Genomic DNA, 20024 nt, shown 5'->3' with positions numbered 1-20024 from the left:
TTGGCACCCACTGGAGTGGCCACAGTCCTGTGGGAGCGGGTGGCCAGGTGCCATGGGGGCAGATTGCATGGTCAGCCCTGCCCCACGTGTGGCTGAGCTGGCACTGGCTGAGTCACATCCAGGTGGGATGCAGGGAGGTGGCTGTGCTGAGCACACACCAGGCACCCACCCACCCCAGCTGCCCCCAGCATTCCGAGCACAGGTGGCCAGTCCCAGTGTGGGTGAGAGGAGGGATGAGCTCAAGGCCTTCTCAGCACCGGGAAGGGACAGCAGGGGCTTCAGAAAGCAGGAGGGAGTGAAATCACCTGGCTGTTGTGTTGGGGGTGACAGCCCTGGTACCCAGTGTCCCTTCCTGCCCATGTCTGAGACAGGTTAGGATGGGATAGGGATGAAGACAGGGATGGGGATGAGGATGGGAGGGGGAGTAAGATGAGGATGAGGGTGAGATGGGATGGGATGGGGATGAGAATGAGGATCAGGGTGGAATGGAGGTGAGGATGGGAGGGGGAAGAGGACAAGGAGAAGAGTGGAATGGGGATGGCGCTGTGATAAGGATGGGATGGGTATAGGGGGATGAGGATGGAGTGTGTGCCTACCCAGCTCTGCTGTGCCACCCTGCCCTCCTTGGGAAGGCCCAGGACCCCCAGCCAAGCTGGGACCCCAAGCACAGCAGCCCCATGCCTGGGAACCCTCCTTGCCCAGGTGACAGCCCCTGTAGCTCCATTTGACATGTTCATGAGCAGCCTTGAGCCGTGTCAGGGTCATCCAGATGCACTGCCCGCCTGTGCCCCTGACATCCACCTCCCAGACCGGGCAGTGCCACTGCCATTGCCCTAATTAGCAGGAGAGATTACAGATCCTTCCCAAGGGAAGATTACCCTGCTCGGATCCTGCCACTTGCTCCGGCTTCCTGGCTGATTTGTCTGGGGCTGTAGCTAATCCCCTCCGGGGCAGACACCAGATTGAGCCGCGATCCCTGCGCCGTGGCTGCCAAAAGCCCCCTGTGCTCCTGACCTCCTTCCCAGCCCAGCGGCTGCGCGGCAGCCAACGGGCTCCCTCATCCCTCCTAACCCAGGGGACCCGGGGGGAGAGGGGGCCCTTAACTGGGGATCTTTGGCAGAGCCTGCAGTGGCCACACGGTCACCGCCAGCCTGGCTGAGCACCGGCCGTGCCACGGGCGGGCAGGGACAGGGACACGGCTCGTGCCATGTGGCCGGCGGTCCCGCGGGACCCCCGAGGGGCGGGAGGTGGGCGCCGGCGCAGGCACAGGCAGCCATCCGGTGAAAATCCGCATCCCTGTTATGCAACGGCGCTGATTTATTCATGCCTGAACCGGGCACTGGCCTAGAAATTAGCCCGGGCGATGCCGGGGAGGGGCCGGGCTGGGGAGGTGACGGAGCACACGGAGCTCCAGGGCGGTGGCAGGAGCAGGGCCGGGCACACCAGACACCCCTGGGACTGATCACCCCACAGTGGCGAAGCCAGACAGGGCTCCAGGTCCTACACAGGGTTCACAGGCCCCTGGATGAGCAGGGAAGGGGCTGAGCCCCCTTCTCCCCCACACCAAATTTCCCAGAGCAGGAGCTGCCGGCACAGGCTCAGGATGGCCCATGTGGAGGCTGTGCAGGGTCAGAAGTGGAGCTCAGGAAACTCCTTGGAAAAGCAACAACAGCGGGAAGAAGCGCTGTGCCCAGCCTTTCCCAGGATGAGTGTTCCAGCCTGACCCAACAGGGAGAGGGGGACAGAGACTGGCAGTGCCATGGCTCTGCTGAACAGGACCCAGGCACCCGCTGCCACTCGTGCCCCCAGACACCTACGTCAAGGGAGCGGGGACAAGGGGTTTCCATGGGCTGCCTTGGGATCACACCACCCCCGGGAGCTGCAGCCAGGAGCCCAGACCAGGACACAGTGCTGGGAAGTGGCCAAGCTCCTCTGTAGCTTCCTGTGGTGACAAAGGGTGCCCCTGTGGCTCCATGTGACTGTGGGGGCTCTGGCAGTGCTGCTGTGGGGCAGGGGCAGGCCCCAGCCAAGCACAGGGACAGATGGGAAACATCCCGGGACTCTGCTGAGCAAACATCTGCCGGCCACCAGCTCCAAGCCCTGGCTCTGGGGAGGGACCAGGACCGGGACCAGGTTATGGCTGAGCGGCTGCACATTCCCAGAGAGGAAACAGATGCCACCGGCCCAGCGCAGGCATTTCTCAGCCCTGTCAGGGGGTGCTGAGAGACTTGCAGGTAGCAGAGGCTGTGGGATCACATCCTGGCCCTGGCTCTGCCTTCCTGCATCCTCCTGGATATTTCAGTTTAGAAGGGGAAGCAAGGTGCAGAGCAGGGAGCCAGGCACCCTCAGAGCAAGGGATGATCTCGGGATGCAGGAGTGGGGTAGGGAGGGTGGGAGTGGGCATAGACCTTGCAGAAGAGCCAGCACTGGCACTTGCATGCAGTTACAGAACCAGCTCTAGAAACCAGCACAGATTTATTGACAGAACAAAACTCCTGAACATCTAAAGGCCACTAAATGTCCTGGCATGGCCACAGCACCAGGATTGGGCTGTGGAGAACAAGGGCTGAGGGAGGGGAGAGCCTGACCCCGACCCCAGCCCCAGCAGCACCCCGGAGCACCCCGGCCCCGCTCCCTGCCTGGCAGGACAGTCACTCCGTGGCCAGCTGCCGCTGCTGCTCCAGAAGGGATTCCAGCAGGTTGGCTCTCTGCACAGCTGCCTGCAAGGGAGCACACGGGGGAGCTCGTGGTGCCCGGCAGGGCTGGAGCCAGGGCTGGGGCAGGGCTGCTCCACTCACCTCGTACTGCTTCCGCAGGCTGCTCACGCTCTCCTCCTTCCTCTGCACCGCCGCCTTCACCCTGCATGGACACAGGGATGAGGACCCCAGAGCCCAGCCCCAAACACCGGGCTGGGCCCTGCCCAGGGAGGCAATTTCAGCCCTGGGGAGTTCAGTCCCTCTCCCCCATCACAGGTCTCCAGTGTGAGCCACGGCGGAGCCCTCAGGAGCTGACAGTGATCCTGGCCAGGGCTCCTGCCAGGGAGGAATGCAGATGGAGCTGCACTCCTGTGGCCCTGCTCCTGCACCACCCGGGCTCCCTCACCTCCTGTGAACCTCCTCCAGCTCCCGGTCCTTCTCCCGCACCAGCCTGTCCAGCTCCAGGCGCTGCCGGGCCCTCAGCTCTGCCATCTCCGCCTTCAGCTGCGTGTTCTCCTCCTCCATCCCCACCAGCTTGTCCACGAATTCCTGCAGGATCCCCTCGGTCAGGCCGCTGTGCTCCTGGGCCAGCTGGTCCTGCACCGGCATCCAGGCACAGGACACCCTGGCTCTGCTCCTCGCCCACCTTCCGGATCTCCTCCACCTCCTGCTCCTTGTGCTTCAGCAGGCCCTGCAGACGGATGCTCTCCCCTTCCAGCTCAGCCAGCCGCCCCTTCAGCTCGTTGCAGCGCTCCTGCAGCTTCCGCTCGGACCGCTCCAGCTCCTGCAGCTCCACCTCGTACTTGTCCCGGATCCTCTTGATCCTATCGAGAGCAAGGACAGCCAGTCTGCATCATCCCAGTGCTGCAGGGGTCATCCCAGCACTGCAGGAGTCATCCCAGCCCTATTAGTGCTGCAGGAGGGACTAGGGCACAGGAGCAAGGGGGGGATCTGCCCCATGGGAGATCCAGGGCTGTTTCCTCAGGTAAGAGGCAAACTTCATCCCTGCAATCCACTCCTTTCTCTCCAGCTGCTCCAGAGCTCGCTGGAGAGATGTGCAGGGGACAGGGAAAGGGGACCAGCCTGCTGAGGACCCGGCCCCTCCCTCCTCCCTCTCCCCCTCACCTGTTCTCCGCTGCCCTCTCACACTCCTCCTTGGCCAAGGATGTGTCAGCCTCCAGACGCTGGATCACCAGCTCGATCTCTTTGTCCCTCTCTTTCCTCATTTCCTCCCGCAGCTCCCGCTCCCGGGAGAGCAGCCAGGCTTCCTGGGGATAGAGATGGAAAACGTGGCCTCAATCCCTCTCAGAGCCCACAGGTGGCACCTTTGGACAAGCACAGCTCTTGCCATTACCTCCTTCTTCACGTAGTTGGCCTCCCAGGCCTGCTTCTCCATCTCCAGCTGGTCCTTCAGCACCTTCAGTTCTGCCTGTAAGAAGACAGGAAAACAACAGCTCAGCCCTGGCAGCATCCCACACCAGCTGGGAGCAGCCCCTGGCACCACGGCACAGGGCTCCATGGTACCAACACACACGGGGGATGAGGCTCGGTAGGATGGTGCCAGCACCCAAAAACAGCCACTCAGAGCCCAGAGGTGAGGGGAAACCAGACCTGGTGCCGCCTCTCCTGCTCCTCCCTGTCCTTGGCGCTCTCCTCGCGCAGTGCCCGGCTGAGGGCCGAGCTGTTGGCCTCCAGCTGCCGCCGCAGCTCCTCCACCTCCGCACGCTGCCTGCACAGACACAGCTCCCAGCGTCCACACCAGCACTGGCCCTCTTGCCATGGGAGCCTGACCCAGGGAGCCCATCCCCATGGCTCTGGGGGTGCCCCCAGCCCGCTGACCTGGCCGCTTGCTGGCTCAGCCGCTCCTTCTCCTCGGCTACCTCAGCGTAGAGCCGGCGCCGCTGCTGCTCCAGCGCCTGCTCCTCCTGCTCCAGCTGCTGCTCACACCTGCGGGGCAGAGGCACCTCAGGGATGTGCCTTGGGGCCACCTCTCCGCCCTGCCCCATCCCACCCCCTCCATGATGCAGGAGGATGCTCCCGGCTCGGTGCCACCTCCCACCTTGGCCTGGTGGGAAGGGGCTGCTCCCCGTGGAGTTGCAAATATTGGGAACCCACCAGCAGATCGGTGCTGGACACTGCCCCGGAGCTGTGCCCCCCGACCCACCGCTGCCGGACCCGCTCCCGCTCCCGCTGGCTCTGCTCCTCCTTCTGCCGCTCCAGCAGCCCCCGCAGCTCCTCCGCCTGCCGCCCGTAGCGCTGGGCCGCCCGCTCGTCCGACTGCAGCAGCTCGGCCTCGTGCAGCAGCTTCAGCTTCCGGATGTCCTCACGGTGCTTGGCCATGAGCTTCTGGATCTCCGGTTCCAGCCCTGGGACAGCGGGAAGGATGGTCACGGCTCGGCCCCGGGGCTGTCAGGATCCCAGCCCCGGGGGCTGCGGGAACATGGACTCGGCAAGGGGCTGGTAGGAAAGGGGGATGAGCAGAGGAGTGCTCTTGCCCTCTGGTACCTGCTCCACCAAAACCAGGGAGCAGAGACTGCCCACACTGAGGAACTCTTCCCAAACTCTCCAGAACCAGCCAGACCTGACCCCAGCACCGTCTCAGCTCCAGCTGCTGCCAAGGGAACCTGCCTGTACCTTTCACAGTGATTTCTTTGATCTTCTTGGTTTTCTCCTCGATCCACTTCTCCCGTCGGACTTTCTCCGTTGCACTCATCAGTTCCTTCAGTTTCTTAATTTCCTGTTTGGAAGCAAACGGCAAAAGTTCAGAGAGAAGCTGGGAGAGAAAACCCCCAGGAGCCTGGAAGCCGGGCTGTTGGGAAGGAAGCTGCAGGGAAGAGCAGAGGGCCAGGGCTGCGCACGGACAATCACACAGCCCCGGCCAGGTGCCTTCATCCAGCCCAGAGAACCAGCCACACACTCTCCCAGTGCATTCCCCTCTCTCCAGTGGGATGGTGGGAAGAGTAAAACCCTTGGGAAAACGCTCACTGGCCAAGACATGAGAGCAGGAGATGGAGAGGAGAGGGGAGCTGGGGGCTGCCGAGGGTCTCTGCATGCAGGGCAGCCCATCTGTTCCTGTGTGGTTGTGCTTTCCTCTCCAGCCTTCCCTCTCCCTGCCATGGATGGACCTCTGGCAAGGGCTGGAGCAGGTCAGGGCACGAGGGCAGAGGGCAAGGCACAGAACAGAGCAAAGACCACATTTACCTCACAAAAGGGGCCCAAAGTGCGCCAGACCTGGGGAGAAAGAAAGGAGGGGATGGAGAGAGAAGGGGAATCGTGGGGGAGAGGAAAGAGGCAAATCCACACTGCCGTGTCTGTGGGATCCACGGGCAGGGGTCTGTGGGAGTGAGGGGAGGCACAGCCCAACGGGCAGGGCCAGCCCTGTCTGGGTATGTTTGGGTACTGGCCAGGGCAACAGCCCAGGGAAACCCACCCAGGTCTTTTACTGTTGCTCACACACCTCATGATCCATTCTAGTCCTATTCCATTCAGCTCCAAGAGCACCCCTGCTCCTGCCAGGGCAGCTGGAAGGCACCCAGAACCAGAGGATATAGGTACAAATTCCTCCATGGCATTGGGTTTGTGCCAGTGCTGGTTTTAACCAAAAAGGGCTGGAGAATCCTTACACAGCCAAAGCACAACCCACTGGTCACCCCCAGTCTGGGAGAGCTCTGCCCACAGCAGGATCATGGAAATCACAGAATGGTTTGGATTGGAAGGGACCTTAAAGTTCACCCAGTGACACCCCCCGCCATGGGCAGGGACACCCTCTACTATCCCACATTGCTCAGAGCTTCATCCAACCTGGTCTTGGACACTTCCAGGGATGGGGCAGCCACAGCTGCTCTGGGCAACCTGTGCCAGATGTGTGGGAAGGGTCTCTCCAGGCAAAGCCTGGGAGTGAATGCTGTCCCTTGGTCAGTGCCACGCTCCTGGCTCTGGGTAGCAGAGGACAGGAGCCTCCTGGGGAGCCAGGGCAAAGCTCTGTGGTGACAGGGACCTTCTATGCACAGAAAAGGGCTCCTTGGAGTGACCAGGCCCCACCAAGGTGACAGAGACCGAATTGCTCTGGGCAGAGTCCCCATTTGAGCCAAACCAACCAACTCTCCCACAGCACCAGGACACACATGTCCCCCCACCTTCCCTGTCCCCTCACCAGCTCGTGCTGCTCCTGCATCTGGCTGATCTTCTGGCCGTACTTGTGGTCCACTTGTTTCAGCTCCACCACCACGGCCTCACACTTCTCACTCAGCACCTTCTTGTCATCGAGGAGCTGGGCAGGGCGAGGACAGGGCATCAGGCAGGTGCAGCCACCTCAGCCTCTGCCTTCAGAAGCTGGGCTGAGGCATTACCTGGTCGATGAAGGCCAGGTGCCTCTGGATAGCTGCCTCATACTGCTCCCTCTGCAGCCTGAGCTGGTGGCTGAGCTCCTGCTCGGTCTGTTTGACGTGTCGGTCCGTCAGTTCCCGCTGCTGAGTCTGTGGAGGGCAGGGAGGGCATTAGAGGGAGGAGTGACACCATTCCCAGCACATGTACAGGGAATAACTGCTGGATATGGAGGCACTGACAGGCCAGGGCAAGGAGGGACAGAGGCAAACAAACCCCTGGTGCTCACACCTCCCACCCCCATCAGCAGCAACATCCAGACCCCTGCGGGACAGAGGAGAAGGGAGTTCAGTCCAGGTCCTGACTAGAAGATCTTTAAGGTCCCTTCCAACCCAAACCACTCCATGATTCTATGAAATCAAGGGACAGTCCTGCTCAGAGCCCTGATCATGTGCTTCAAAGCCCCAGCCCCAAGAACCCCCTGTGAGGCTCCTGGCCCGGGCTGCCCAGCAGGCTGACGCACCAGGGCTGTCTGCAGCAGGCTGATGGCTCGCTTCTTCTCCTCCACTTCCAGCTTCAGCCTCATCATGGAGCTCGTCACCTCCGTGGCAACAGCTGACACCTGCTCCACGTGAGCCAGCTCTTCTTCCAAGAGGAAACTCTGCCACAGCAGAAAAAACATGATTAACAGGCGGTGGAACCACCTGGAATGAGGACAGGGAGACGGGGGATGACTCCCACCAGGGTCCCACCACCTCCCCAGCACAAGGACTCACCTCCCGCTGCGTGGCCGAGGCAGCTGACCTGGGCCTCTCCTGCTCTGACCTCTCCATCTCATCCAGGAAACTGATGATGCTTTGGAGTTTGGCCTCTGAGAGCAGGGCCCCGTCCTCGGGGACCCCCGGCGAGTGGTTCAGCTTCCCAAACTTCTCCAGGTTATCAGCAGTCAGGGAATTGGAGTTGGGCTCCTGCTGGGAATTCACCATGGTGAATGAGCACTCAGAGGAAAGCTCAGAGAAGGGGTGCTGGCTCTTCTCCATGGCTGGAGCCCAGTCCTCCCACTGGGCCCCAGTAACCAGCCTCAGCCTCGGCTAACGCTGCTCCCACCACAGCCCTTGCTGCTCCTTGTGAATTCCCAAGCCCTGACTGCACCAAACAAATCCCCCACCTCCAGACTCAGTCCTTCACCTCCAAATTCCTCCATCAGCCCTTCTAAGCTCCCCCACCACCCTCCCCAGTGGTGACCCAGCTGTTTCTCACCAGGCAGCTGTTGCTGTCCGAGGCTGGACACACCACCCTCCTCCCGCAGCTCACCCTGTCCACCCAGGCGTGTCTGTCCTTCCTGAGGAGCTTGGGTGGGGGCAGCAGCTCCGGCTCCTCCTCCAGCAGCCGGAGCGTGTCCAGCAGCTCATTGAGTGTGACCTTGGATGGGGCCCTGCTGCCAGTGGTCACCGCTGTCTCCAGGTCCTCGTTACCTGTCTCTCTGGAGCTCACATCCTATGGGAGAACACACACCTTGCAGTGAGAGTTTTCCAGGTCTCCCCAGAAGCCAGTGAAGGCTCCAAAGCCACCCTGGCAGAGCAGCTGGTGCCAGGAGCCCCAGGGGGCACAGCCAGACCCACCTGCAGTTTGTCCTCTGCCCCAGGGTCCTGCGAGGGCATGGAGCCGAGGGCTGCGAGGCCGCTTCCTTCCAGATCCACAGCTGCCAGGTGGGAATTGGGCTCTGCAGGACCAGGCTGTTCTTAGGCACTTGCCACAACCAGCCCCTGGGAAGCAGCCCCCTGGAGCAAACAGCTCCTTCCCCCCACTCCCAAAGCCTTGGGGATGTGCCACAGGGACTCACCGGCGTTGTTGGCTTTGGTGAGGCTGCCGGCTGGGCTGACGTTCCTGGCCGAGGCAGGTTTGGCACCAGGCTTCTTCTTGGGCACCCTTCTGCTCTCCTTCACCAGCACCAGTTCTTCTTCTGCCAAGCACTTCGTCTCCAAGGCCTTTTGGGCCCTTTTCTGGTGCAGCTCCTGCAGGGACAGAGGAGCCATGGGTGTCCTGAAGATTTGGGAAGGCACAAGCATGTGTTTGCAAGGCTGTGGCAGCGTTTTGCCATCCTCCAGCTGCTCACTGCTGTGTCTCCCCCAATAACCCCCCCCGGTGGAACATGATTCCAATTAAGGCAAAGAGAATTTGGGGTTTAAAACATCTCCAGCTCTACTGCCAGCTCCCTGCAGCCTGTGCCAGCCCCATCTGCACCACCAGCTGCAAGAACAGGGTGACAATGACGTATTGCTTCCTGCCAAGGGGCACGGAGAGGAGCTTGGCTCCTGAGGAGGGTCCTGTTTCCAAGGCATGCAAGTCCTTGGCCACTCTAAGGAGGTTGAAGTCTCCCTGTCTCAACATGGTCACCATTTTCCTGAGAACTAGATGGAAACCAGCACTGCCTTCACAAGCTTGGGATGAGCTGCCAAGGCTTGGCAGGAGCGCAGCAGGAAACTGCTCTATGGCACCTCCGTCTCCGGAGGGAGCATTCCACTTCCAGGGCTGGCTCTGATCCTGCCTCATGCCAAGGCCGTGGAGATGCACAGAGGCCTCGCCAGATGTTGCCAACAAACACAGGCACACAGGCCACGACGGGCTCGCCCTGTGCCCACCTGGATGGCCGCGCGCCGGGCCAGGCGCGCCTTCTCCTCTCGGATCTTCCGCCGTTCCTCATCCTTCCTCTCCTGCAAATCCAGGATATTCCCCTCCTCCATCCGCTGCTGCCTTTCCTTCCAGAGAGGAGGGTCGAAAATGTTAGGGAGAGCTCTCCACCACTCACCACTGAGAAGCAGGAGAGGGCACCCACCCCTGAGGTCACCCTATATCCAGGTTTTCCATCCTCCCAATCTGCCCTCTGCGCAGGTGAGGAGCCCTCGGAACAGCTCTGCTTTGGAGCACCTCATTTTCTTTAGATACTCAGTGCAATTATTATTATTATATCATCTGGGTCTGCAACCACCAAGGAGATGAGGCTTAAAAATAGACTCTCACACGCCAGAGCGACGGCGCTTTTCGTTATTGGGATAAATAATTGAACAAAGAAACACAAATAGCTGCAGTGCCGTGTCAGTCTAACGAGCCACCTCGTTAGGGATTCATTAGGATGAGCTGAGATGGGGCATTCCTGGTCTAGACCATTGGAATTCAGGGAGATTTGTGCTGCTCCTGCCAGCACCTGCCTGATCCCACAGAGGGGGTTGGGGGAACAGAGCTATGTGGTGCTAAGCCCCTGGGCCTGAGTTCCTGCTGGAAGCAAAGCCAGGCTCTCCCTGGACACAGCCAGCAAAGCCCTGTGGGGACAGGACCCTCCCCGGCTCTCTGGACCACGAGGGACTGGGTGGATGCAAAGCCAGACCCCCCCCCTTGACTCCCACAGCCCTGGTCTGGTCACTGAAGGGACCCAAATCCCCACTGACGTGACAAGTGGGACAGGAGTGTTAGAGGGGTCTGGGCTACAGGGCAGAGGACAGGACTGACTTCCCTTTTGGAAGCCACCAGAACATGACCAATCTCCCTTCTGGAAGCCACCAGGACAGGACCAACCTCCCTCTTGGCGGCCATCAGGCGCCCCAGAGCCGCTGCTGCCGTCCTGTGCCGCTGCGAGTGCCGGCGGTACCAGCGCTGGATGGTGACAGCAGCCAGGTTCACCTGCTGGATGAACCTGTGGGGACAGGGAGGGACGGTCAGCACGGCCCCAGGACCTCCTTGGGCAGCACCGACCCCTCTGGCCACAGCAGAGCAAAGGTGGCTCATCCACAGCACCAGGACTTCTGTCCCCTCACCCCCCAAATCAACAAGGCCTTTGTTCCCAGACTGACTTTTGGGGTGGAAGGAACTGTGCCTTTGATGACACCCCAAAGCACGGAGCCAAGCCACAGGGAGGGTGAATCAGTTGCTAAGAGGGGCCCTTCCCCAGTGTGAAGCCCCACTGGACAGGAATGAGCTCTGCTGGAGCTCCTCACACCGCCTGGCATTGTCCTCCTGCCTCTCCCCTCACCTCTCAGCCTCCTCCTCGGTCACCTCCCTCCTCCTGGGAGCGCTGCTGCTGCTGCTGCTGCTGTTGTTGTTGCGGGTCACGATGTTGTTGCTGGAGAAATTCTTCTGAGACTTCACGAAGCTGCCGCCGCCTTCCCCGTCCTCGTTCGAGCTCGCTTTCACAACGTTGCTGGGACAGAAGATGAAGCTGCTCAGCCCCATCCTGTGCCACATGGACACATGACCGTGGGGCCAGCCTGGCACAGAGCCAGGACCCCACCACACTCACTTGAGGGAACTGGGAGCCTGGTTGGAGCTCTTGGGTGCGGGGCCCTTCTCGGCTGTGGAGTAGTTGTTGTGCACCATGGTGGTGACACAGTTGCCCATCGCGCCCTTGTTGCTCCTTGTGTGGAGGGAAGAGAAAAGGAGCGTCAGCACCAGCGCCCCCCCCCTCCTGGTGCTTTCCCAATGCAGTTCCTCCCACCCCCAGCCCCAGCAGCCCCTCTCTCACCTGTTGTTGGCAGTGAAGTTGGCAGCCAGCAGCACAGTGGCCTCCTTCCTCCTCATGCCCGGGGGTGGCTCCAGGCCGTGGGAGCCAGAGGGGCCTGGGAATGCCCGGGGCTGGTCATCCTGCCATGGAGTCAGCAGGAATAAGTGCCAGCAAGCACCAAACCCACCTCCTCAAACACCCTGAGGAGCACAGAGCCAACCGGGCCCACCCACCCCTGAGCCCACTGTCCTCACCAGGATGTTCCACGTGGTTTTCTTTTCCGAGGAAGTTTTGCTCAGACTTGCCAGTTTCTTTCTTCCTCCTGCACCGCTCTCAAAGAAGGCCAGGAAGTCTCCTGTCTGCTCCGAGCTTTAGCCAGACCCAGGGAAGGCAGAGAGGAGAGAAGAGGGGTTCTGGGATAACTCACAGCCACAGATTGCCAGTGCAGGACATTTGGATATACTCCAGTGTGACACAAGGGAGAAAAAGGGCTGGAGAATCTTTATACAGCCAAAAATATCTATGAACGACTCATTTTTACACAGAGCTTTGGGTTCCAGGGTGGTGTGTAGTGATAGGGATGAGCACAGACCAATAGGAGACCAGAAAATCCCAATCTAGAGTGCACTGAGGAGAGAGGGAGAACTTTTGTCTTGTCACACAGCCCAGGCACAGCCTGAAGAATCCATGAGGGGCTGTTGGAATAGAGTAGCCCTGTCCCTTGGAATTAATGGAGTGGGTTTTGTGACAGTCACAGAAACACACTTCATTTCCCAAAATAGAAATCCTTCCCTATGAGGGCAGTGAGGCCCTGGCACAGGTTGCTCAGAGAAGTTGTGGCTGCCCCATCCCTGGAAATGTCCAAGGCCAGGCTGGACGGGGCTGGAGCAACCTGGGCTAGTGGGAGGTGACCCTGCCCATGGCAGGGGGTGGGACTGGATGATCTTTAAGGTCCCTTCAAACCCAAACCATTCCATGATTCTATGAAATCCTAAACAAGGGAGCTCCCTTCCAAAAAACCAACCAAATAAAGCCCAGACCTTGATTTTCCAAGGCCAGGTTTTTACGCCTGATGTGCATGATGGAGCTCAATGCACATTTTGGAATGGCTCTGGTTCCCCCACAGGCCCAGGGAGGTTGGACACACCACGGGACAGACAGACACGAGTCCCTGGCTGGGCTGTACCTGTGTGCACTGTTCACCCGCTGGTTCACCTGGGTGGTGCTGTTGGACCTGCGCAGGTTGTTCATCGCCCGGGGTCCCGCATCCTCCTGCGGAGCACAGGGATCAGTCCAGCAGCCATGCTCAGGAGGAGCACAGGCAGGCTCCCTGGCAAGTCAGGCAGCCCAAAATAGGCAGTGGTGTTCCCCTCACCCCCCTCACACAGCCCGGACACGGAGTTCCTGCTCTCCCAGGGCTGCCAAGCTCTCCTTGAGGAGCGGGCAATGACACCTCGCTCCAGCGCTGCTGAGCCAGCAGGAACACGTTCCTTAGCACGAGCTCCCAGGAAGGAGGGCACGGGAATGCTGCCAAGGGATTACTCAGCACAGAGCACAGACTCCTCACTGCTGGATCCCCAAAGAGCCCAGCAAGTACCTGGGGCTCGTTCCCTCTGTGGAACCCCCACTCAGGGAGACCCCAGCACGGCAGGAACAGGGTGCTCAGCGAGGGGCAGGGTGGGCCTGAAATCCCAGCAGGAGATCGCAGGAAATCACGAGTTTCCAGGTGGAAACTGGTGCAGGGAGGCAAAGGGAAGGGAAAGCAGAGGGAAGCTTGATATTCCCTGGTTGCTTTTCTGCCCATCTGAAAGCCCCGGGCACAGACCCACGAGCAGCAACCTCATGGGTGGTGTCACGCCAGAGCCAGGAAGGTGGGGGGGGAATCACACCGAGAGGGATGTGGGTGTGCACGGAGACATCCCACATCCCAGGCACACCCTCCCTGCCCCTGGCACGGCGGGGATGAAGCACTGGGGCTCACCAGAGCATTCCTCTTGGGTTTGCCGTCGGCGGTGACGGACACGGAGCGTGCCACGAGCCTGGCGGGGGAGGCGCTGCCGGGGCGGCGGGACAGCGGCGCCGGGAGCCCCGTCAGCACCAGGTCGGTGACGCCGGAGCCCTGCATGGAGGAGCAGCTGCGGGTGCTCTTCATGCTGGAGCACAACGGAGGGGCCCTGCAAGCACAGAGCAGAGAATGAAGGCACGGAGCATCCAGGGGCTCCAGCTCCCGCAAGCACCGGCACAGAGCTGGAACTGCTCCCACACGGGACAGGACACCTTCCTCTGTGTTTCCACTGCCAAACAACACCCAGCACAGGCCTGGAGAGGCTCCAGGTGAACTCCTCAGTGCCTTCACCCCACGCTACCGCCATCCCGTGTCCGGCTGATCCGTTTATGGGACGGGATCCCAGCACAGGACCACGGGAGAGGAGAAGAGCCCTGCTCCCCTTCCACCCTACACCCTACAGAGACCCTGGCTGCCAGGGGAGCACATGGGGAGGTTCAGCTCAACCTGCATCAGGCACAGACACTGAGGAACCACCTGCACAGCTCCCAGGGATCCTCCCTGCACCGAGTGCTCCCAATCCCTGCCAAGCAGCCCTTCAGGAGTGCCTGTGCCCTCCAGGGGGGCACAGGGAGGGCTGAGCCCCCTCCCAGCTAGAGGGGCAGCACATCCCCCCCTCTTCATCCCCCATCCCCAGTGCTGAGCCAGAAGCTGCCACTGTTCCAGGCAAACACCACATCACTTTATTTCTTTGTATTTATTACCCAAACTGCCCCCAAATCTAAACCCCCTCCCTCTGCAGCCCTGGATTCCAAACCCCCCCGGGCTCCACCACAGCCTTTGGCAACGCCTCGGGCTCACAAACAGGGAAACAAACGGCTCTCATGGAAACCACTGGGCTCACAGCGGGAAAACAGGGCTCAGGCCCAGAGCCCAGGCCCAGCACATCCACCCAGAGCCCCCTGGGCCCCCAGCCCAGAACCCCAAGCCCCTGAGGCCGAGAGCCCCCAGGTCTGAAGACCCAGGCCCCATACGGCGCCCCTCAGAACCCAGGTGCAAGCCCTGGTCCCTAAGTTTCCAAATCCCTGATCCCCTCAGGATCACGTTGGTCCCAAGCCCTGGCTTCTAAGCTCCCACAACCCTGAACCCCCCAGGATTCCCCCACTCCCAAGGCCCAGGACACCCCAGGACCCCATCCTAGATCACAAAGTTTGAGCCCAAGCCTCCAATAGGTCCAAACCCTCTGGGATCCCCGAGGCTCAGACCCCTCCCTGGGTCTGACCCTGGGACCCCAGAACACCCAGCCCCAGACCCCCATGACCCACTCTTCCATATCCTCAGACCCCCAAGGCCCAGACCCCCGAAGCTCCAAAGCCCCAGGCCCCCAAGGCCCAGACCCCTCCCAGGAGCCCCCAGGACACGCAGCCCTGAAGCCCCAGATCACCAAGAGACCCTCAAATTCCACGTCCCCAAACCCCAAGCCCCCGCAAGCCCCAGACCCTTCCAGTACCCTCCAATTCCCAAACCCCAGACCCCAGCCCAGACCCGCACCCCTCCAAGGCCCCAAACCCCCAAGCCCCCATCCCCACACGCCCACAGCGATGGGCTACACGCACCCACAAGCGAATGAGCCCCCCCCGAGGCGGACGCGGAGGGTGAGACAGGGGGTCAAGGGCGGGGCGAACGCCTCACCCGAGGCCGTGTCCCTGTCCCGGCCCCCCACGGACCCTCCTGGCCGCCATTAACACCCCCAGCCCCTCACCTACGGCCGAGTCCGGCCACGCCCACGGGGCGGGGCCTGCGGCCAGCCGCCAATGGGGAGGAAGTGCGAGAGCGAAGAGAGACGGGATTGGCTGAGGCGGGGAAGGGGGCGGGAGAATGAAGGGAGGCGAGGCTTGGGGAAGGAGCCAATAAGGTGAGAGAAGGGCGGGGCTACGGGAGAAGGGGCGGGTCCTCGAGGGGGCGGGGTTTGATTCACGTGGGCGGGGGGACAGTGATGGGGTTATCGGGGGAAAATGGGGCTTTTGGGCTATTGGGGGGCTGTGGGGCAGGAGGAGACCTGTGGGGCAAGGGGGACACTGGGGGTCATGGGGAGCTGTGGGGAAGGGGGGACTGTGGCCCTGGGGCAGGGGAGAGCCATGAGGCTGTTGGGGTTTGTGGGGTGATGGGGGGCTGTGAGGCAAGGAGGGCCCTTGCAGACGGGAGAGCCACGGGCTCCAGCAGTGGCGCAGGAAGAAGTCACACATTCCCAGACCCGAGGAGGGGTTTATTGGTGGGTCCCGGCCCCAGGGGGATGGCACCTTCTCCCACCTCGGCCCCACAGAGCCTGGGCCGGAGCTGGGGCTGGGCAGGGGCACCCCATGGCCGCACCAGGGTCCCCAGAACACCCCCAGCTCAGCCCCAGAGGGTCCTGGGCTCCCCTCCAGCCCAGAGGAGAAAGAGGTGCCATGGCCAGGCCCCTCCACCCATCTTGAACATCAGGGACAGGGCCACTGTCACCTGATGGAAGCCCTATGTCCCCCCTAGGGACCCTTTCACACCCCATGTCCCCCTGAGGGACCGGGACACCACAGGCCCCGCAGGGAGGGGGGCACAGCCCCTGCAGCCCCCGGAACCCCACAGCAGCTACATGTTGAGGAAGGCGAAGGCCGAGGGCTGCCGGGGGCCCTCCGTGTCCGTCCCTGTGTCTGTGCCCGTGTCCTGGGGCTGGGGCAGTGTCTGTGGCTGTGCTGATGGCGACTCTGGCCGGACTACGGCACCAGGACGGGCCACCAGCTCCATCCCAGCAAACAGGGACAGCCCGGGGGCTGCCATGTCCCCCCCAAGCCCGATCCCCCCGCCCTGCTGGCAGGGACACGGCGGCACCGCGGCCCCGGGGGGCTCCGCTCCCGCCCCCAGCTCCTCACCGGGGGCTGGAGGGGCTGTGGGGGCCGGGCTCAGTGGGGTCAGGATGCTCTCGCTGGCCAGGGCCGGGATGTCCATCAGCAGGTCCCTGGCCGAGCCCGCCGGGGGGGCTGGGGGTAGGCGCGGGGCCTTCGGGGAGGGCTGGGCCCGGCACAGGGCCTCGAACTGCCGCAGCATCTGCGGGAGGAGCGGGAGGGGCCGGGGTGAGAGCGGCACCGAGACAGGGGCCCAACCACCCTGTTCCCAGGCAGAGGGACTGTCCCCAGTGTCCCCTCGCAGGGCTCAGAGGGAGCATCACCCCGCCTGGGCTCCCTGCTCCCAGGAGAGGCTGCCGATCCCACCACTCTGGGACAGGCATAGGGCCATCTCCAAGAGCTATGTGTCCTCAAAGACTGGGAAGTTGGTCCCAGGAGCCACCCTGCCCTGGGATTGGGCACAGGGATGTCCCCAGAGTCACCTTGGTTGCCCGGTTGGCCACGGGCCCGGGGCTGCCTTGGCTGAGCTGCTGCAGGTGCTGCCGGGTCACGGCGAAGATCTGCTCCGGGGAGAGCAGGTCGGAGCAGCCGAGGGCGGAGAGGGCGGACATGGATCTCTGTGGAAAAGGGGATCATGGCTGAGCCGGGCACCCCCCAGACCCCGCAGCCCCCCTGGGGACACACCCTGTGCTCACCATGCGGACGCTGTCGCTGGGATCCTCCAGAGCCCGGCCCAGCAGCTCCAGCACCACCTCACAGTTCAGGAGCCCACACCTGGACAGGGAGGGGGGTCACAGTCGCCCGCAGGCCCTCTCCACCATGGGGGTCCCCTCCAGGCAGGGGGGTGGGAAGGGCTCAGGTTGCCCCCAGAAGCCCTCAGTTCCAACACTTACTCCTTGAGGAAGTGCTGAGCCTCCTCCCTGGTGAGGAAGACCCTGGCCCCGCGCGTCAGCCCCGACACCAGGCTCACCTCCCGCCGGCAGTCACCGGGGCTGTCGGCGTCCACCCTGCTGGGGACATGCCTGCTGGGCACAGGGGACACCTGCTCCCCTCTTCTGGGGTCTGGCACAGACCCAACACCCCCCAGGGGCCAGGGACCCCCCCACCCCCGAGCAGCTCTGCCCACCCAGGGCTGGGAGGCCAAACATCCCAGGAGGAACAGCTGGCAGCACCAGGGCAGCGTTCCTGGGGATGCCCCTCGGACAGTGCCAGGGGCAGGGCAGCCCCCCGGGATGACCCTGGGGACTCGGGAGCCCCCGGAGCCCCTCTCACCTGTCGGTGCCGTGGCTCAGCTCCCGGCTGGCCCCGGAGCGGCTGTCGCTGCCGGATTTGCTGCCCGAGTCTGAGGCGCGGCTCCGCTCGTGTCCCTGCGAGGATTCCCGGGAGCTGTGCCCGCTGTCCACCTCCTCCCAGCCGCCCCCGGCCAGCCCGGGCTGGTGGCTCACTGTGGGGACAGCAGTGCTGGGCTGGGGTCCCCAAACCCCCCGGGGTGGGTGAGGACCCCCCAGCCCCCCAGCAGGACCCACCTCGGGCCCCGCGGGGGACGGGGGGCGGCGGGGCTGGTGGGGCCGGGCTGCCAGCAGGGGAGGGGGCTCGGACAGGCTCGTAGGTGTCCTCGGGGAGGTCCCCCTGAGGCCGCCGGGGCCCCCCTGGCGCTGGGAGCACGGCCTGGGCCACGGCCTCGGCTGCTCGCTGGAGGCTGCTCAGCAGGGCCTCCCCGGTGGAAGCTGCGGAGAGGTTGGGATGTGAGAGAATCCCGGGCTCCCAGGCTGGGGAACGGGGGTGAGGAAACTCTGGGAGCTCCGGGGACACAGCACAAAGTGCCCCCCAGGGCCCTGTCACAGCTCCAGGCAGGGAAGGGCCCGGACAGGACTCACCGGGGCCGCTTCTGTCACCGCTGAAGCCGAATCCCTGCAGAGACCCGCAGGGGCTGGGACTGGAACCCATCCCTGGGGACACACAGGGAACACTCAGCACTCGGGGTCCCCCTTGGCTGCGGTTCCTCCCCCCGGGGGTGCTGGGGGGCTGCACTCACCGGCGGGGGCCGGGGGCCGGGCGGGCAGTGCCAGGGACTGTGGCAGCGGCACATCCGAGAAGAGAACACTGGCCAGGTCCTGGGGGATTGGAGAGAGAGGGAGGAGTGTGGGCAGCGCTGGGGACCCCCAGGGCAGGGTTGGGGGCTGCTGTGCCCCCCCGGCACCCACCTGTGCAGCCGCCCGCACCTTCTGGTTCAGGCTGTTGCCGTGCAGGGGGTCGGGGGGCCCGGAGAACACTGTGGACACACGGGGGGGAGGGATGGAGGATGCTCCCAGGCAGGGCAGGACCTTGCTGCTGGTGCAGCCCCTGCAGCAGGACTCTGTCGGGGTCTCCAGCCCCGTGTGGGGCTGTGCCCTCTGCCCTGAGCCCCCCAGCCCAGCCCAGCCCGTTACCCGCAGCCTCGCGGATGAAGCCCGCGTTCCTCTTCAGCTGCAGAACGAACTGGGGGGAGCCCTGGGAGCAGGTGTGCAGCAGGATCTTCAGCACCTGGCCCGGGGCACAAGGCCAGGTCAGGGGTGCTCCCCCAGCCCCCTGGAGCAGGGGGGAGGTCCAGCCCATCACCTGCCGGTGCCCCTGGCACGGACCCACCTTCAGCTTAACGTGGCAGGAGCTGCTCTGCAGCCGCGTGAGGAGGTGCTCCAGCAGGCACTGGCTGCTCCCGGGGGACTCGTGGGAGATCTCTGGGGGGATGTTAGGGATCCTGCGCCCCCCAGCCGGGATCAGGGGGCACCAACAGCCCCCCAGGATGCCAGGAATTCGCCCCCCTCCATGGAATCCCAGCCAGGGCCCGCGGCACTGTGGCTGCCCCTACCCAGCCCCACAGGCCTCCTGTGCCCACCACGGCCTGGGGCAGCCCCGGGACCCCCCCAGTGTCCAGAGACCCCCACCTGCCCCGGGGATCCCCCCCCACCATGGAACCAGCCCCAGGCCCCGAAGGATACTGGCGATCTCCTCGAACAGGTACCCGGGGCACGGGGTGTCGTCGTCGGCCGTGCCCCGCAGCAGCACCGGCAGCTGCGGAAGGAGGGGGCGAAGTGAGAGGGGCCAGGCCCGACCCCGGGGAGGGCTGGACCCCGGCCCCGGCTGAGGCTCCGGGGCAGGCCCGGCCCCGCCAGGGCTGTGTGAGGCCACTGTAGAAGCGAGGTGGGGGTGCGCGACGATGACGTCACGCGTGTGGAGTGACGTCACGTCCCGGGTAGCTCCCCCCGACCCCCAAATCCCCCCGTTCTTACCCGGCTCAGGAAACTCAGCCGGTCTCGCAGCGGCGCCGCCATGACACTGCCCGCACTGCCCTGCCCGGCCCCGCGGTGGCGTCAAGGCTCCGCCTCCAGGATGCTTCCGCGCACCAATGAGAGGGAGAAACGCTGCCGCTCCACCAATCATCAGCTGGAAAGGGCGGAGCTCCGCGCGGAAGGGGAGAACAGGGCTGACGCTAGCCGGAGACAGGAAATAAACAACGGGCACTTCCGCCAATCAGAGGGAACAATCTCCACAGGGACCAATCAGAAGGGGATGGGATGGGGACGATACGGCCCAATAAGAGAGCGCGGTGGTTTGACGGGCGGGGCGGGCGGCCTGTCATGGCGGCG

General features: G+C 63.4%; 2 protein-coding genes across 3 annotated transcripts; both read right to left on the bottom strand.

Annotated features, from left to right (window-relative positions):
- Nucleotides 1-2443: 2443 nt before the first annotated feature.
- Nucleotides 2444-16487, bottom strand: CEP131 (centrosomal protein 131). The gene is given in 27 exon segments (XM_032706943.1): nucleotides 2444-2720; nucleotides 2799-2859; nucleotides 3103-3323; nucleotides 3325-3520; nucleotides 3822-3964; nucleotides 4051-4125; nucleotides 4308-4425; nucleotides 4536-4643; nucleotides 4861-5062; nucleotides 5331-5433; nucleotides 5898-5927; nucleotides 6850-6966; nucleotides 7046-7171; nucleotides 7543-7680; nucleotides 7796-7990; nucleotides 8334-8516; nucleotides 8642-8742; nucleotides 8863-9034; nucleotides 9662-9778; nucleotides 10593-10710; nucleotides 11047-11214; nucleotides 11314-11427; nucleotides 11536-11654; nucleotides 11769-11883; nucleotides 12701-12786; nucleotides 13496-13688; nucleotides 16426-16487. Coding segments are annotated over 26 exon segments (3366 nt in total). The 5' UTR covers nucleotides 13667-13688; nucleotides 16426-16487; the 3' UTR covers nucleotides 2444-2651.
- Nucleotides 15773-19758, bottom strand: TEPSIN (TEPSIN adaptor related protein complex 4 accessory protein). 2 transcript variants are annotated; one of them, XM_032706944.1, is made up of 13 exons: nucleotides 19668-19758; nucleotides 19377-19449; nucleotides 19024-19115; nucleotides 18828-18921; nucleotides 18603-18670; nucleotides 18434-18512; nucleotides 18276-18347; nucleotides 17925-18125; nucleotides 17671-17842; nucleotides 17292-17408; nucleotides 17094-17172; nucleotides 16881-17015; nucleotides 15773-16600 (listed from the first exon to the last, which is right to left on the bottom strand). In XM_032706944.1, the coding sequence occupies exons 1-13, from the start codon at nucleotides 19707-19709 to the stop codon at nucleotides 16145-16147; spliced, it is 1680 nt and encodes a 559-aa protein (XP_032562835.1). In that variant the 5' UTR covers nucleotides 19710-19758; the 3' UTR covers nucleotides 15773-16144. The 2 variants fall into 2 exon arrangements, with proteins under 2 accessions (XP_032562835.1, XP_032562836.1); XM_032706945.1 differs by having other exon boundaries at nucleotides 17292-17405.
- Nucleotides 19759-20024: the final 266 nt, after the last annotated feature.

Source organism: Chiroxiphia lanceolata, chromosome 19 (genome assembly GCF_009829145.1).
Source record: "Chiroxiphia lanceolata isolate bChiLan1 chromosome 19, bChiLan1.pri, whole genome shotgun sequence".
NCBI classification, from domain to species: domain Eukaryota; kingdom Metazoa; phylum Chordata; class Aves; order Passeriformes; family Pipridae; genus Chiroxiphia; species Chiroxiphia lanceolata.
This window is presented reverse-complemented; position numbering and strand designations above follow the sequence as displayed.

Coding starts and splice junctions, on each gene's coding strand:
- TEPSIN (XM_032706944.1), bottom strand. CDS start 19,709: ATGGCGGCGCCGCTGCGAGACCGGCTGAGTTTCCTGAGCCGG. Junction 19,450..19,667: donor GGCTGAGTTTCCTGAGCCGG/GTAAGAACGGGG, acceptor CTCCTTCCGCAG/CTGCCGGTGCTGCTGCGGGG. Junction 18,671..18,827: donor CTTCATCCGCGAGGCTGCGG/GTAACGGGCTGG, acceptor GTGTGTCCACAG/TGTTCTCCGGGCCCCCCGAC.